Here is an 18281-nt window from a genome sequence, read left to right on the forward strand (position 1 = left end):
TGCCAGGCATTTGAGTGCAGACAGACCTCAGACTACCTTCAGCTGGTCAGGCAGCACTTTAGGTGCACAAGGGCCTGAAACTCTGAAGCCCTGGTTCCAAGGACCTAGTCTAAGGTGGCATCTACCATTAAAATTTATTTTTCCTCGGGAGATTATCCCAGCATGAATCTAAGAAAGGTACAGGACTTCTAGAACCACATCTCGTCACCTACAATTCCTAGAAGAGGAAGGTGTAGGGAAAAAAAAAAAATTCCCCACAGCAGACAGTCTTTCTAATTTGTTTGCTGCAGGCAAGCATCTTTTACCAATGGCCTAAACAAGAAATGCCATCAAACCGGGCATTAATGGACATCTTAGCTCATTAAAGCCAAGTGCACCTCCACTCATTTCTGTAGTTTGTCTAAAGGCAAAGTAGGAGTTAATTGCACACATGATGGCAAACTGCACAGATTGGATGTTGAGTGTTAAAACTGCAAGGTGATAACTTCATTTTTTTTTAAAGGTTAAAGCTACACCCACTGGGAATTAAAGTTACACTAAAAGAGCTGTACTCCAGGAAATAAGTTAAAGGCTCCACAAAAAAGTTGCATAGCTACATCCAGGCATGTTTCCTTATGGCAAGGCCTGAACCAGCCACTCGTGAGGTACCTACACAGTTGAGGGAGATTAACCTCAAGTGTAGGATAAAGTTGAGTGGCTACTTAACTCCTCAGCAAACAGACTCAATCTTTGGTCAAATCTCTGAAGCCTAGTACAACATGCCAGGTAGTTTAGTGACCCGAGGGTAAAGGTTGCAGAAGCCTGTCCAAAGCACTAGACTCAGTTTGGTAGAGAAAGAGCTCAGTTTCCCTAGCTCTCTGTGGCTGCTGCCACCACCATAGCAACCACTGAAACTTTTGCTCCAGTGGGGCAGAAAATTTTTCGGGTCTTTTGTAACTATGTTTACTAGTATATGGCTCCTTCCAAGCCCAATAGGAAACCAAAAAGCAGCAAGTTTATCCACCAGAGGGTGGACCCAAGAGGTACATGGGGGCCACAACAGAAAGGCCTCTAAAAATATCTCCTTTTGGTTAGGAATTTTGGGAAGACCAAACATCTTTGTTTCAGGATCTCAAAAACATCTCCAAAAGATAAATGTTATCCAGTGGTGACCTGGGGACCCCTTCTCCATCAAATCTGTATCCCCATGAGGGGCACATGGGGAAACTAGTCTCCTGCATATTTTCTTCTGGTGCACCTCCTCCATGGGGTGTTCAGGTGGTGTCTGAAGAGACAGGAAGTTCCCCCACTTGAACTGGCTATCCCTCTAAGAGGAGCCCTTTCCACCACCACAAAAGCTAACATACTTGTAGAGGCTTAAAACTGCATTCTCAGAGCTGAAACTCTGAATTAAAGTAGGTCTAGACCACTCTAATCTGTGCCTTGGGGCGGAATTGGATCCAGACTGTCAAAGGCAGAAGCTCCAAGCTGAAGGGATGGAGCTGAAAATTGGAGCTGAACCACTCTTGGTCCTGAAGCAGACACTTCTGCTGCAAGACCCATTCTGAGGAGAGGGTTATCAGAGCAAAAACTAGTAAAGGAAATAGTTGAAGTGGTGGACACTTTCCTCTGATAAGCCAGACCTCTGATTTCAAATCCTGGGACTCTAGCCACTGGACAGATTGGAGGAGGACCGTTTGACATTGTACGCATGTTCACAGATCCGATGGGGGACAGCTGGTAAAACCCCCACCCATCTGGATCCAAGCTTTGAGAAATTTGAGTCATCCTACCATCTGTTTCAGATAAACTTTTGGAGGACATAAAGGAAGTGGTGAATGGGGGCCTTGATTGCTTCTTTGGAGTCTGAAGCAAATGAAAGGGCAGGGTGGACAAGTCTGGCTTGATAGTAAACTCTGCGGTGGTACTTCTACAAGTACCCAGCTTTGGATCTGAAGACCTAGGATCCAAGCGGGTACTGTTGGACTTCGTGATAACAAATGGAGAAGCCTAAGATCCACTCAACTCATTACAGCAGAGTGCTCCTCCAGGTGTCTTCTGCAGTTAACTCCTACTGCTCCTCTAGGAGTCATACTGATTGTTCATATTTGCATTAATTCCAAATCCATGTTACATACAAGGTAAAAGGATACTTTGTATTGAAGCATGTGTTGGCAAACTGTATTCATATCGGACCTCTCTCAAGTATTTTCTGAAACCAAGGTGATAACTTCATTTTTGAAAGGCGTATGCCACACCCACTGGAAGTTAAAGGCACACTCAAGAGTTGTACCGGTGGGAATGAGTTAAGTATCAAAACTTGAGTGGAACCTGCATCTTCAGGATGGTGGCAAATGAGATCCGAGGCAATGGGGATGAAATAGGGATATGGATACAGGGAGGAGCGCAGCAGCTGGGTCTGAAGTCTAGAATATGTAACTGATCCAAAACCATATGTTCAGAAGAAAACAAAATATTACCAACGATGCTACTCGTAAGACACTTGAGTACGGAAAAAGTTTATAAACTATGGTAGCAAAGAATTACATAACTACAGTGTAAAAGATAAGGAAGAATATGTGTTAAGGTAGTTTTTTTTTTTAAAGAAATATACTCTTGAACATTAGTAGCAGAGAGCTGCAGTGACCACATCCATACATGATGGCAGCAAATGAGCATGTTATGGGACTAGTGCGTTAAGGGTAAAAGGAACTTGAGTGTTCAAGTAACCAAGAAGTACAAAGTGGACAGCCCCCTCCCCCAAGGGGGGCAATCTGATGGAGAACTCCTCTGCCAGCTTTTCCGGCTTCTTCAAACAGCAGAAAAGCTCAAAAGCTTATGCTCCGACTCCAGTTTTTAGGCAGCTCAGTTCAAGCTGAGCAACAGTGAGCATGCAGAACATGCCCAGCTCAGTTCAAGCTGAGCAACAGTGAGCATGCAGAACGTGCCCAGCTTTGGAAGCTGGATGGCTATTTTATCTGGCCAAGGATAAAACAGATTAGCCAAGGTTAATGCAGCAGTTATCAAAATGAAAGCTGGCCACTGGTGTATTATTCCCTGGATACAACTCCTACAATAGGGTACCACAGCAGAGATACCAGTGGCACTATGAAAATTACAACACATTTCTTTAAAGTCATAGATCACAAAAAAATTACATAAGTTATTTACATTACGTACTTCAAGAAAAATTGACAGTACCTTCTTAATGTATGCAGCAATATCTTTTTCAATATTGTATTTTTCCATAGCTTGTGTGGCACAATCCACGGCATCCTGCTGCATGTCTTCAGACATGTCTGCATTCTTTATCACAGCTTTCCTGTCAGACATTGTGACTCTGTCAAAACAAAGTTAGTTAAACCTATTGGATGAAACACTTTCAAAACTAAAAGCCCAGAGGGCAAGGAAAGACAATTCATCAACTGCACCTGAAAATTTAACATACTACATAGAGGCAGACAAGCTTGCCAAACAAAATCCCAACACAATTGCCCCAAAGAGTCAGTTAGGCAAAACTGCACACCACTGTCATAGGCCTTACATTTCTCTGGGAAGTAATCAACCCAAGGAAGATTTTAAAGCCAATTCCTTGAGGGAGATTGTCTGGACCATTTACTTCTGCTGCTCTCAAAAGCAGAGAGTTTGTGCACCTCCAAATATGCCCTAATCAAAATATTAAAGCCACCATAAAGCAGAGTCAACGCAGTCAAAAAATGGAATGTTTTTCCCCATCTCAGAAACCCCATGCCTAGTAAGTGTGGAACCCAAAGTTATCAGCTCCCATTACAGTGCCAGTATTACAGCTAGTCTGCAACTATCTCCACCCTGCACCACCCACCTAGTGCATACAAGTCTAAGTCAAGCACACCCAACTCCCAAGGTTACCAATAAACCACTTAAGTTGACCACTACCAATCATATGGATGTGCCAATGCCCTTAACCTCAAACATTTCAAAAGAAAGCAGCAACAGCAAATCCCATGCCAGTGTTACCATGAAAACAGACATTAAGTTTGCCTTTTTAAAAGATATGCATCACCCTGCCATAGAAGGTGCATCCCTCTTCTCTAGAGATGCAGATTCGACAGCAATATCACTAAACATCTACTCTGTCAAACAAACCATTAAAGTGGCAGCAGCATGGTGTACTGATGCACCAACTGCAGGTATTACCAGATTACAAAACACTAGTTAGAATAAAAACAAACAAAACATTTGTCTGAAGTGAGGCAGAAATGCTCATATACCAGTTAGGCAATACAAGGTCATTCAAATACAGCTGTGCAAACCCTACTTACTTGTAACAGTAGATATTGGACTACTGCAGCAGCAAAGAATGTGGGTAGTGTCCAGCCAAGGACAGCGCCCAACTGCTTACACATTTCTACAAAAATTTACAAATCAGCAACCAGAGTGGAGACCAATCTTGAGAATTTCTGCCCAAAAAGCAGACCACTGAAGAGTTTGAACATCTACCATTAGAGGCAATTAGGACTTTCACAACTATACCATGATCTTCATTCCCACTGCTAAAGTTGCCAACAGGTAGATTCCCAAATCTCATCTTATTGGGGGGGGGTGATAAAGGTTCCCCAAGACTCTGGAAAATAGTCCTAGCAAAGCCTGTCCTGGACCTAAGAATGCATCCTGCAATGATTTGAAGTTATGAACAGAACAAAGTTGCTGCTTCTAAAATACGGTCCACCCTGTCCCAGTATACCACTGTAGTAAATGCCCTGGTAGAACCTGCTTTAACATTGCCTGGAACAGTATGCCACCATGAAAATAGTTACTAGTGGAGAAATAAAAAAAATGAAATGTGTACTTGCCATTATGTTCCAGCTCTGTTGCCCATTTTCATTCAACTATTGGGTTCAGATCCAGCTTGCCATTACTTCTGCTTGTGACCACCAAAAACTACCCCCCCCCCCAACCATAAATGCACCAACTCACTGTTAAAACAGCAAACAAGATCAGGAGAAAGACATACTAGCATATAATCTTTACATTGTATAAGGAGCTAAACATGAAACATGTCCTTGGATAAAAGTCCAGATATCTGAAGGGCGTGTGGGGGGGTGGAAAGTTGGATGAAATTGGACACTGTTAGAATATTACAGTAAGCACATTTTAGCAGATGTCAGGACTATCCTCATCTGTTGAGACAGTGGCCCCAGCTACCTAAATTCCCAGGTGGACTCCAGGAAAGAGCAGCCTTTGGCTCAACTGTGCTAAATATCCTTAAGACCAGACTTGGTTTGCAATTAGCAATAAGGTACAAGGATCAGCATCCAAGCTGAAGCTGCACATTTGTCCATGGAGGCTCTATGGAGAGAAACACTAAAGCTGACATGGACCTAGATTAATGGGCTCAGTCTTGGTAAGGATAGACCCAATTTGTTAGATGGATATGCAATCTATCGGACTAAAGTTGCCTTTGCAAATGATTTGCCCAATTCAGAACCTGCAAAGGGAATAAAAAAGGGTCTAATTTTTATTCCAAATAAAGACTATTGTCTGAACATCCAATAACCAACATACATTCACCTTTGTTTGAAAATGTAGTAGACTGGCAGATTAATGGACTGGTTAAAACTTGATTCCAAAACCCTCTTAGGAAGGGATATGTATGTAATGGGGGACTGGGCAAAGAAGCTGCTGCACTTGATTAGGGATGAGCAAAAGATTGCAGCAAGGCTTGCCCCATTAACAAAAAACAAAATCACTTTCATGTTCACATTATAACTACTGAAAGCAGCACATTCCAGGGAAGAGAACCCTTTGCCACACTTAGGGCTTCTCTACACATTAACAAGGGGGGAACCAGGTCTTCAATGTACCAGACTGACACTGCAGTCTGAATCACAACAGTGATTAAAAGGAGTGTGTCTTTGCCTGCAACACTAAGAGCACTGCTCTCATATCCAAGACATTGGTATGTATTGGCCTCTTCTGGGGACCAAGTCCCCCCACCCACTCTGGAAGTGTCAGTGGCCACTACAGCCTTGGTGCAAGGGAGAAAGGTGGGCCTTATAGAGCTAAGTCACCAAATCCAAAGGATTCTCTTGAATGCCCGAGTGATTTGGGCTGACGTGTTGATAAAGAATTTACCACAGTGTTGCTAGCATCCATTGAATTCTCGTGAGAAGAGTTGTGGGCCAGACACTAACCCCAAAGCTTGAAGAATCAACTGGGGTAAAGTTTAGTGCTGTGAATTTTCCTGATGTGGGATCTGATAGCTTCTCTTCCCCTTTCAAGAGTGCATACTGTCCCATGATAGTGTTGAAAACCACTCCTATGTTTGAGGCAGTTGCAACAGACTTATGGCAAGACGCAATTTTACAACATTCCATCAGTGTTGTCGATCTTCACATATCCTTGAATGGGTTCAGTTCTGAACCTTTGAACCGACTCTGCTGTTACTCCAGCCAATACCAAAACTAGCTCAGCTCTACCCATAATGCTCCTCTCCAAATTACCTCAGTTTGCATAAACAGCAACAAACAGCCATAAAAGAAAAATGAGAGTCCTTACCTGAATTCAGATAAGATCAGTCAGGGAAGAAATCCTATACACCATAAGAAACTACAGGTTAGGGTGAAGGAGGGTGGGTATGGCAAGGATACATGTGAAAACTTGACAGATGGAACGTAGTGGCAAGACAACTTCTTTATCTGATGTTGTCAATCTTCACATATTCCTTGACAATGGGACAGAATCTCCAGCAAACTGGACCTTGGGAGGACTCATGGAATACTCCTGAAGATCATCAAGCCAAAGGATGCCCTTCCCCTAGAGACCACATACCCTTTGTTACTTATTAGAAACTGGATCTGAAGTCCAAGTAGCTGCTGAGCAAACACCATCCAAAGAAACCATGGACTAAAACACTGCAGATGTTGGTACTGCTCTGGTGGAGTGTGGAATAGTCTAGTTAAGGTTGGATTCAGAAACTGGCTTACAGGATAAAGCTAGTCTCTCCGAAATTCTCCTGGCTGAGGGAATTGCCACCAGATAAAACGTTGCGTCTTACCATAACATTCCATCTGTGTTGTTGATATTCACCGATGGGTTGTCGGTTCTGTCCTCGAACTGAGTTGGCCTTATGCAAAGCTCACGCCAGCCAAAAACTCTGAAGCTACGCCTTTACCCACTGTACCCCTCCTCCGTTACCTCAGATAGAGAGTTTGTAGTAAAGCAGAGACAGTATCTTGAGAAAGTACCTTACTTCAGGACTTGGACCCAAAGTATCCTCCAGAAGCCTTAGGAGGGTGGGACTGTATGAATGAACACAGATGGAACATTTTGCAAGACAACTTCTTTATCAGAGGTTAATTTTCATTCATTACTGATGGGACAGAGTCCCCAGCTACCTTGTACCACCTGGGCAGCCCTTATGGAAGAATATTCCTAAGCACCACTCAGCCAAATTAAGCTCTTCCCCTGGAGACCCAAATCCAATTTGTAAGGAGTTAAAGGTACGAGGAGTAGCACACATTGCTGTTGCACAGATATTGGCCATAGAAGCTCTTCAGTGGAAAACCACAGAAGTTGCAGTTGATCTGGTGGAGTGAGCTTAGATTCTGTGGTATAGGTTTTTTTTTTGTGTGATAAGTGAAGAGTATAGTCTGAGTCATTTAGATAAAAATCTTAGGGACTGACTTTCCCATTTTAGAACCAGAAAATTATACAAATTGCGGTCTGATTTGCGCATTGTTTTAGTCCAATCTAGACAAGTCTGTGTATGCCTAACAAATTGACATGGTACTCAAAAAAGGAAAAAAAAAAAACACTAGTAGGTCAATAGTCTGGCTAGAGAAATCAGAAAATATTTTGGGAAGAAAGGATTTGTCTGGAGTGTTATTTCCTTTCCCACAAGGACAGACTAAGGACATTTTATGCACAAGGTGTGGAACTCAGAAATACACCTAGCTGATGTGATGGCCACAAGAAAGATGTCCAGGATGAGATCTTTGTCACAAGTTACTGCAAGTTCAAAGGGGGGGGGGGGGTTGCATCAAAGATTGTAGAACTAGTGTGAGGCTCCATGGTTCTACAGGTTGGAGATCTAATGTGAGTCCTTTTAGAAAAGTTTTACACAGACTATGCAATATTGAGGAACCATACTTTGAGGCCAATAAGGTGCTAATGAGGACCACTTTGCTTTTCAAGCAAAGAGCTTTCTTCACGAATTTGGAAGACAAAGTAGTTGCTGCATTTGTGGTTTGACGGGGAGGCGAATAGGTCACAGCAAGGCAGGCCCCAACAGTTGAAAATTTTCCCCACTATGTACAGATTGACAGACCACTCATGAGGCAGGAAAATACATCTGCTCAGCGTGTCTGCAATCACACTGGAATGTGTTGCCATCAGAAAGAAGTTGGAAGCAATCATCCATTGCCAAATTATCATGGCCTCTCGACATAAGGGATAGGACTTTGTTCCTCCTTGCTTGTTGATATACCACACTGACATGTCCGAGTGGATGGCAACTGTTCCAGAAGGACAAATACTTACAGCGCTAAAAGCAAGTTGGCCTCTCTTGTGGACCATAGGTCTTGAACAGTCATTCCTTGAAAATGCCCCCCCCCCCCAATCAGGGAAGCATCAGTGGTCACAGTGGCTATGGGCTGAGAAGGATGGAATTTCTGGCCTCATCCACCAAATTAGGTCCAGTTTGCATCGATTTGTTACTCAAATCTGAAAGGATAGAGGATGATTATTTGTATACCACTGAACACAAGCCATTGGTGGAGTCTCGTGTGAAGTTTTTCAAGACACACCATTGACACTGAAGCTGCCAGTAAACCTAGGAGATGGAGGACTTAGAGCTGAAACTTTGACAAGAGTAGCACCTGGAGTTGGAGCCTTAGGTTTTATATAATCTGTGGTCTGGGAGACTGACTAAACAGGAATGGATACTGAACATTGCTCCTATGAATTCTAGAATGAGTGGGTCGGAGTCAGGTTGGATTTCTCCCATTTACAGAAATTCCCAGAAAGTTCAAAGAGGGTGTAGTTTAGGGCTGTTACCAGTAGATGCTTGGTGGGGGTGGTAAGGAGCCAACAGTCTAAATATGGAAACGCCCAGAATTGTTGCAGTCTAAATGAGACTACTACTGCCATGCATTTGGTGAACACTGGGGGCTTTTAAATTCTCCTAACGGCAGAGCACAGAATTGTAGTGACTGGCTCCCAGCCAGAAGCCAAGCCGCCTTCTGGAGCGGCTGTCCATTTTGATGTGGTAATACGCATCCTGAAGGTCTAGTGAGCACATCCAATCGCCCTTCTCCAAAAAGGGAATGGAATGAACCGTGACCATTTGAAATTTTGCTGGTGTGACAGACTTGTTTAAATTGCTGAGATCCAAGATTGGTTGCCAGTCCTCCATAGTCACAAAAACGAATGAGTAAAATCCAGATCCAGTCTAGTATGGTGGGACTGCTTGGGCGACTCAGCTTCATCTCTAGAGCTGCTTCTTCCTTTTGACTGGGTGGAATGTCAGGAATCTGTCTTGGTGGCTGTGGCTTTGGGTAACAATCGAATGGGATGTGGTCTGGTTATTATCTTCTGCACCCAAGAGTCTGTGGTTATAGACTGCCGGGCAGTGTGGTGTTGAGTGAACCCCCCCAACTGCTTCCAGAGAAAAGCAAATCTGGCTGCTCTTCAGGAGCGCTGGTAGGGTTGTCCAGAGAAAGGATCTCTGGGTCCCTGGTTACACTAGCCCCCTCTGCCTCGGTAGGAGAGAGTCTTCCAGAAGAGTCAACCCCTCTGCCTCTAGGGGTGAACTCACCACATGTCACTAGAAGGACCCAGAGACTGCACCACAATTTTCCACGTCTGATTCATGAAAACTGGGGAGTGATAAAGCATACACCTATGGCAGATGGGGTCTTGCAGTCCTCACACCTGGCTTAGTGTCCTTCACTTTGGGGCTGAACAGGAAGACTTCAACTGGAACGTTGAGAAAGACTTAAAGGGATCCGAGAAATCACACAAGGCACATCCAGGTATGATTTATAAACTATGCCTGAACCCACAGCTCTTGCCACCCCTTTGGTTGCATGGGATATTAACCTCATGGACAAGTTAAATATCAATTCCAGGGTTGCTAGCTGCGAGGCAACTTTTGTCACTTACCTCAGACACTTGTCCTAATAAAGTTCCACAGCAATTAAGTTTCTTTGGAACCTAGTAAAATGTGCCAGATAGTTCAAAGACCGTATAAAGGTAGAGGACAAACTCACTTCCCTGATCTGTCTACGACTCCCTGTTAAGTGGATGAACAGTCTGGCTCTTCAGTGAGCTCTTTGTGGCTGCTGCCACCACCACAGCATCTACTGTTAGACCTTTAGACCAATGTGGACTTTCCACTGGGGGGAGGAAATAGAATCTTGTGTCTCCGTGGGATTGGCTCAGAGTCAGGATTCTTCCAGGCGCACTGCATCACGAGCTGAACTAGTCTGCAGGTAGGGTCCCCCAAGAGGTAGAGCACAAACTGCCTGCAGAAACAGATTCCTCTGAACAATTTTTGGGCTTCCAGTCACCCCTCAGTTTCAATATTTCAAGAAAGTCTCCAAGAGAGACATCTTCAGGGGGGGGTGACTGTGGGGACCCTTTCCCCTTCATTGTAATCCATATCCTCCAAGAGACTCCTTAGGGGAGTCTACGTGCTTCCTCTTGCATGACTTCTGTGGTACCTCTTCAGCGGGAACTTGACTTAGAAGGGGCACCCTGTATTGCGGTCTCCTGAAGCTCTCATGCTCAATGTCCCAAAATGGTGGCTTGCGTCAGCTGCAGCTCAAGGGAATGACATGTCTGGGGCTTGATGCCCAAGGTTTGCCTACAGAGGCAAGGGCCTTCTCAATTGCCTGTAAAGCAGGCCCACCTGAAGAGGGATGGGAGCTCAGAACAGAGAAAGAACCTTGGAACTGGTGTCTCACTGCTCAGTCGAGCCCACCCCCAAGAGAGGTGCATTTAAAAAAAAGACTGGTACCAATAGGACTCCTGGCACTGCGGAATGGACTATAGACAGAATCGAACTCTGCATCAAGAAGCCTATAGCCCAATCCTGGACCTGAAGAAGACCTGGCTCCGAATGAGCCAAAGGGTCTGTTCTAGGGCCACAGTGAGATCCACAAATGAGGATGTGGGTACACACGTCTACGTCAAAGGCTTTGAAACCTGCAAGGAGGTCAAAGGAGAATAGGATGGAGTCCATGGAGAAATATTCTCAAGTCAGACAGGGGGTTGGGTCTTGAAAGGTGTAGGAATCCCACTGACAGTCAGCAGTTTGTCCACAAGGCACAACTAGTTCAGAAAGGCTCCTGCTGGACATTCCTGACAGGGACTCTGGCCATTCATGGAAGGGGCTATATACCTGCCCCAGGAAAGGATATACAGGGAGCATCAGGTCGGTACTACAATGTACGGTACCACTGTCTCAAGTTGAAACAAGGGAGGAAGGAGCACCCACAGTAGTCAGATACAGTGGGTAAACTTGGTGCCATTAAGGCATTTGGTACAGAGGTGGGTGTGGAGGTGACAATTTGTAGTTTAGGTAGGGTCAGTGCCAAAACAGGCACCAACACTAATGTAGTTTCCATCAGAGGTTGGTGCCGTAGAAACTGGTTTCTGTTCTGAAGACTACTTTGATATTTTTGGTCTAGATAGTCAATTCTAATCACCAGAAGGTAAAGGTACAGAATATTGTCTCTTAGGAGGGGGTGAGCCCTCAGAGCAAGAGCCTCTGAAGATTTACTCCTGTGTTCCTTTAGAGGAGACACACAGACACACAGACACACAGACACACAGACACACAGACACACAGACACACAGACACACAGACACACACACACAGACACACACACACAGACACACACACACACACAGACACACAGACACACAGACACACAGACACACAGACACACAGACACACAGACACACAGACACACACAACAATGGTACAGAGGTTACCAAAAAGTAATTTGAAGGAAAAAAGAAAGACGCTCAGAAAAGGTAAAGAAAAAAAATACAAGAAATTCTTAAAGAATTATCAAATAGTAAAAATACAACACTTGGCCAAGAGCTGGCTTGAATGTGGGTTTATGGCTATGTGGCAAACGAGATCAGAGGCAGAGAGAAGGGTACTGGCTTAGCTTGAGAGTTTTTGACTGGTGCAAGCTTGGCATTAGGCAGACTAGTTAATGGGACAGACAAGCCATTCAGACCCACCTGAGAGACAGCAGCTAGATGCTCTAGACGCGGAGGCCCCTGCATCAGAAAGTGATGGTCACGTTTAGAACCTTATCAACTGGAGCCAAATATGTTTCAGTATTAGATTTAGACAGAAAATTTGTGTCATTACCAAGATGCAGTTTTCTTGGAGGGTTTGGGACTAGCAAAAATGATTAAGCTGAACCAAGAAATGCCTGGCAATCATGGCAATTGCAGAAAGCCATGCAGCGAGCTTGACGTTCTGTAGATTTGGGTGAACTAATCCATCTGGGTGGGACAGCAGGTAGAGTTGGATTGAGGCTTAAAGATTTCCCCAACTAGATGAAACCAAAGGAAGGGAAACCAGATCCATGTCCAAATGTTTGCCTCATTTTTGCTCTGTTCCTCAATTTGTGGTTTTCTGAGAAATCAGTCCTCAGATTATCCCAGTGAAGTCACTAAAATGACACATCTGAGTTTCAAACTCAGAATTCTTCAAACATGTACATTAATGCAAGCCCTTTAATTCTAGGGACCTTAAGTTTATAAGAATATTTAAAATCTGTCCCCATGTTTGGGACTTCAGATATCTTGCACCAAAAGGTGCAGGAGGTATGGATTTGTCAAGGCCAGAATGGGGCAATGAGCATCTTGTTCAACCTGATGGCTCTAGAGATCGGTATACAAAAGGAATCAGGAAGTGCATAGAGTAGACTGGAGGGCCAATTGTGAAAAAATCTCAGATTTCCCCAGTGGGTGGGGGGAGGGTCAGGGCAAAGTAGTTGCTGCACTTGTTCAGAGGGGAGGTGAATAGATCACAGCAAGGCTGGCCTCATTGGCCAAATATCTTTTGCGCCACTGTTGGATTGAGACCACTCACGAGACATTAGGATACATCTGCTCAAATCTGTCCACAATCACACTGGAGCTCCTTGTAATGTGCATGGCAATGAGAAAGTGGTCCGATTAAGTTGCCCATTGCCAAACAGATTCACCAACAATGGGGATAGGACCTGGTTCCTCCTTGTTTGTTGATGTACCAAACTACTGCCATGTCAGTTTGGATTGTAATTGTCCAAAGGGAGGGCTAGGTGGAATGTTTGCAAAGCCAACAGCACTGCCCTCATTCCTAGAGGATGACATGAAAATTGGCCTCAAGAGGGAACCAAGTGCTTTGGACAGTCTTTCCAGATACCCCCCCCCCAAGGATGCATCCATGGTTACTATGGCTTGGGGCCAAGAACAAAGGGATGGCCCATCAAAATCAAGAGTGAAGCCACCATGCATCGGTTAGTTATGTGCGCTCAAATGAGACGGTGGCTGGTTTAACAGGCCATTGAGACTAGAAGCCATTGCAGGATTCACATGTGATCTCACTAGCGGAACTATGACCGAAGCTGCCATAGACCCTAGGACTTTTAGAAGCCTTGCTCATACTTCACTGCAAACAATCTGGCTGACTTGGCCTTTTCTTTGTAGTCCAAGGATAAGGATGCGATTATTGTGATGGTGTTTATCCTTGCTCCTATGAACAAGGACATGGCTTCAACTCAGACTCTTAATGCCTAGCTTACAATAATGCCTAGATCAGAACAGAGCTTGACAGTATAATAGAGTCTCCACAAGACACCTAGTGGGAGTGGAAGGAGCTAGCTGTCTAGATATATAAACTCTGAATCGTTGCAGTCTGATGAGCTGCCACCACCACTATACATTTGGACACCCTGGGGGCTGTGGCAAGACCAAAAGTAAGTGCTTTAAATCGATAATGACGTCTCACAGCCAGAAACACAAATAATCTACAAACATTTTTGGCAACTCACTCTAGTCTAACATTTCAAGGTTTTGGAACCCATTGCCACAGCATTTGCTCAAACTCAATACCTCCATATTCAAGCAAAGCCTCAGACAATTCCTAATCAACCACTGGATCTGTCCATGCTCTAATCCTGACTAGGGACTTAACTTATTGCCATCAATTGTTTCTCACTACTTATCTCCAGTATACTCCAGGTGCAGGGTTCTCCCCAGCATTTTCTCTGGCTAGCATTACACACTCGCTATATTCTGTTTGCCATACTTTTGTATCAGTGCAGTATACATATACTTTTTCTTTTACAATTTTTTGTAACCTTTTTTTTCTTGCTGTATTTACCTTGCATAACTTCTTGATTTACTTTGCGCAACTTATCTATAAAATTGCAACACACCAATACTGTCATCTATTATGTTTTCACTTACGGACCTTTCCTCCCTGGGTCTCTGCTGAAAATGGGCTTTCAGTCCAGACATTTGTCTGGGAACAAAATACCTTCTGGAGAATTTAGCCATTTATGTGGTAAAATGCATGCCAAGATCTACAGAGCACATCCAAATCATCTTTTCCCAAAAAGGGAAAGACAGAATGTGGCCATATGAAATTTGGTTTGCTGAACTGACATTCAGCCTAAGATCCAGGATTGGTCTCCAGTCCCATCTTATTTGGCACTAAAAAGAACTGAGTAAATTCTGGATCCTATTTGGTTTGGAGGGACTGCTTGGATGACTACATTTTTGAATTTCTAAGACATACTTCCCTGTGACTGGAATCTCTCGAAATTTGGTCCTCTGCTTTGGTTGAACTAGAAAGGGAACCTTGTAACCTCTAGTTATAATCCTTTAAACCCAAAGAGCCTTGGTTATCCTTAAAACAGGCATGTTGGTGCAGGGATACCCCCCCCCCCCACCCAGAGTGCTTCCAGAAAACATCAGGCCTCCTTTTCAGGAATGTTGATAGGAGTTCAATGAGAAAGAATTCCTGGAACCCTGATTCTGCAGGCCACCTCTGCCCCTCTCTCTCTGCATCTTCCATTACCACCTCCCCCTCTCCCCTGGGAGGAGGGGTCATTGCTATGCATTTCCTGGAAAGGCCCTTTGGATTTTAGGCCAGTCTCCCACTCCACTGGAGTCTGGAAGATGGCTGGTGTGGAGTGGAAAAGCATAAACCTACAGTGTAGAATCTTCCAATCTGGTTTAAGTCTCTATTTTGGGACCAAATGGGGATGTTCGGTCAAAACTGTACACAGAGGCTCTGAAGTTTGTGGAAGTCAGAGGAAGCAGCATCAGGGTGGACATGGACTCTTTCTAGCAGCGATTGCACTAGGAAGCAGCAATTGCACTAGGAACCAAAGTCAAAGACAATCCCCATGCTGCAAGGAGCTGGTCCACCATCCCCTTATCCGATTCCATTAGGCTCCTGGTGGATCAGCCAGAGGAAAGAGACCTGGGAGGACACCTATCCAAGAAGGGGCTTGGGGGGCACCCCACACCTCAACATGATTGCGGTCCTGAATAGATGTCCCAGGCAGCCCATGATTGAACTCCTGAATAGATGTCCCAGGCAGCTATGTCCCTAACCTAGAGTAGCATTCTACCGCACCCAGGATACCACAGACAAGTGATAGACGCACTAGGCCAATTGAAGTCTAAGGGGACCCAGTTCCCATTAGCCTTTGATGACACTGTTAGACCCCACTGCTCTCCCAGAGATGGTCTTTGCCCGTCACCTCTAAATTTTGTTACTGGCCAAGGCACTTGCCTCACAAAGTCTCTAAATTTTGCATGAAAATATCAAAGGTTATACTGCTAAGCACCAGGAGTCAAGTCAGAAACTCCATTTACTTCTGTAAAGTTTCAAGATAAAGATATATGACAACAGAAAACCAGTTATCTGGCTATTAATCTAAATATGGAAACACTGAATCCCTGCACTCAAGTGAGCTGCTACTACTGCCACACATTTGGCAACCACCCCAGGGGCTGTGGAGAGTCCAGAAGGCAGTACTCTGAACATATGATCGGCTCCCAGCTGGAAGCATAAATACCTTCTGGATTATATGTGATTGGAAGGTATACTGGGCACATCCAGTCATCCTTGCCCAGAAACTGTAGAATGGACTGAAAGACCATCTGAAAACTTTTCAAACTGATTTATTCAGGTTTACAGAGATCCAAAATTTGTCCAGTTAGTTTTCTTTGGTGCAAAAAAAAAACCTTGAGTAAGCTCTACATTCCATCTGGTCTGGTGGGACCTCTTGGATGACTTTCCTAGCAGCTTTTGTATTTCTACTGCAGCTTCTTAAGAGCGTCTCTGGAAAAAATCCACACTCTAGCATCTTAAATCTAGCCCCACTCTGGTGTGGGGAAAGTCAACCCCCATTGCCTCCAGAGGGAGGGGGCTCCTTTCAGGTAGGGTCAGAAAATCTCTGGACCCCTGGTTTTGCAAGCCTCATGTGGGCATAGAGTTCCCCCCTCTGCCTCTAGGGGGAAGCATCTCATCCTAGAAAGGGCCCTGGGACTTTCCTCAAACACATTTTCTGACCTTGTCAACTCCTAGAAAACTATCTTCAAGGGGTCAAAAACATGTACCTAACTGCAGGGAGGGTCATCTCTCGCACCTGCAGTGACTTAAATTAACTGCAGTCAAAGGAAGCATTGACCAATGACATGAAGGCTCCACAATCATAAGCACATTCAACCATGTCTCCTAATGGATATACCATAACCCACTGCCCTTGAGATTATCACACGAGGCTGAAGGACAAATTTGGAGTGGATTGACAGCCAACTGTGCAGCCACAGAAGATTACTGCTGAAGCTTAATGGCACCTAAAAAGTATTTGGAAGGTTCCTTCATAAAGTCTCTTTAATCTGGTAATAGGTGGCAAAGCTCAATGATAAGGGCAAAGGCTGCCAATGCATACACACTTCCCAAAATTGTTTTCATCACCCTAAACTCCCAGTTAGGAAAACAGAGGAACTTTGCTCAGCTATTGAGAACTCAGCACAGCTCCTCGTGGTGGCCAGCAGTGTTCCTCTAGCAGCAGAGACCAGAAAAGACTACCTTTCCAGATTTGTGTTCCTCTAGCAGCAGAGACCAGAAAAGACTACCTTTCCAGATTTTAAGTATTTTTCTTGGCTTTTTCGACTTTGTGACTTTCGACTACTGTTTTTGCTTGTTTTATCAACGTTTGCACTGTTTTTACTGTCTTTATAAGCTAAAACTGTTTACTGCACTTGCTAGTTTAAGTTTTGCCTAAAAGTTAAACTACAGGCTAATACACTCAAGTGTACTAGCTTTTGATAGCATTTAGTCGAAAATTATAGCATTTATTGTGTTTTCTGCCTTTCTGTAAAAAAAACTTGAAAAAAAATATCCTCGTTTTCCATACTTTCCTAACTAGTGTTCCAGAGACCAGATTTTGCTGATCCCTGGGCTTTGTCTTGGTTCCTGTGTTTCTCCATTTTCCTTGTTTGGTCAGGGGGAAGTTTCTTTACTCACCAGTGAGTGGGGAGTACTGAGCTGCCTGTTTGTCCTTAGAGGAGTGGTTTAAGGCAGTAACTTGTAGCCTATTGGCCATTTTGGGTCATTTCCTGTCTTTTCCAGCCCCCTGCTATAAAGCGCGTTTTAGCGCGGAGTTGCCACTGTTTCACACTAGGGCAGCGCCGGTTAAGCAGGTTTAAACTATTTGGGCTACCTAAAGTCCACTCTTCAAATTTTCCCCTAAAACTACCTTCCTCGAACTATACTACTGATCTAATCAGTGTATCCTATAACTAAAAAGAAGATCTCTACTGGACTCCAAGTAGACTATTCTCTATCTGTTAAACCTAGCACTTGCTCCTACAGTACTTATCACCTTGATACAGCACTCTTGTCATAGATAGTACCCCAAAAAGGCAAACCCACATTTCTCTGTCACCCACATCCCCCGGAATCTCTTTTAAAGTTTTTGTTTATTCCTTCTAGCATGTCGAGGGATCAGTTGCTAGTGTCCTCTCCTGCTCAGCTGGTGAACCTGGGAATATTGAGGCAATGTTACAATTGCCTCATGTACACAGACAACCCTCTCCTCCTCCCACAAAACACAAATACATGCGAGAGATGCAACTATACGGCCAAACTGGAGGCTGAGCTCTCTCAACATAGGACTGGCAAGACCAGACAGGAGGAGAAGGTTACCACACACACTACAGACCCAGTCTCACATAATACCATCACAACCTCGAATCACACAAACACACAAAGACATACTCGGAGGCTC

General features: G+C 44.3%; 1 protein-coding gene across 1 annotated transcript in view; it reads right to left on the reverse strand.

Moving 5' to 3' along the window:
• The window catches only part of DYNLL2 (dynein light chain LC8-type 2), a 255778-nt gene that overhangs the window by 160289 nt on the left and 77208 nt on the right, over positions 1–18281 (reverse strand). Inside the window, exon 2 of the mRNA XM_044054590.1 lies at positions 3181–3319. Coding sequence (XP_043910525.1) covers positions 3181–3312 — 132 coding nt within the window. The 5' untranslated portion in view covers positions 3313–3319. The remainder of the gene's footprint in view (positions 1–3180; positions 3320–18281) is intronic.

The sequence above is a fragment of the Protopterus annectens genome, chromosome 13.part0, assembly GCF_019279795.1.
Source record: "Protopterus annectens isolate FY-2018-M chromosome 13.part0, PAN1.0, whole genome shotgun sequence".
NCBI classification, from domain to species: domain Eukaryota; kingdom Metazoa; phylum Chordata; order Ceratodontiformes; family Protopteridae; genus Protopterus; species Protopterus annectens.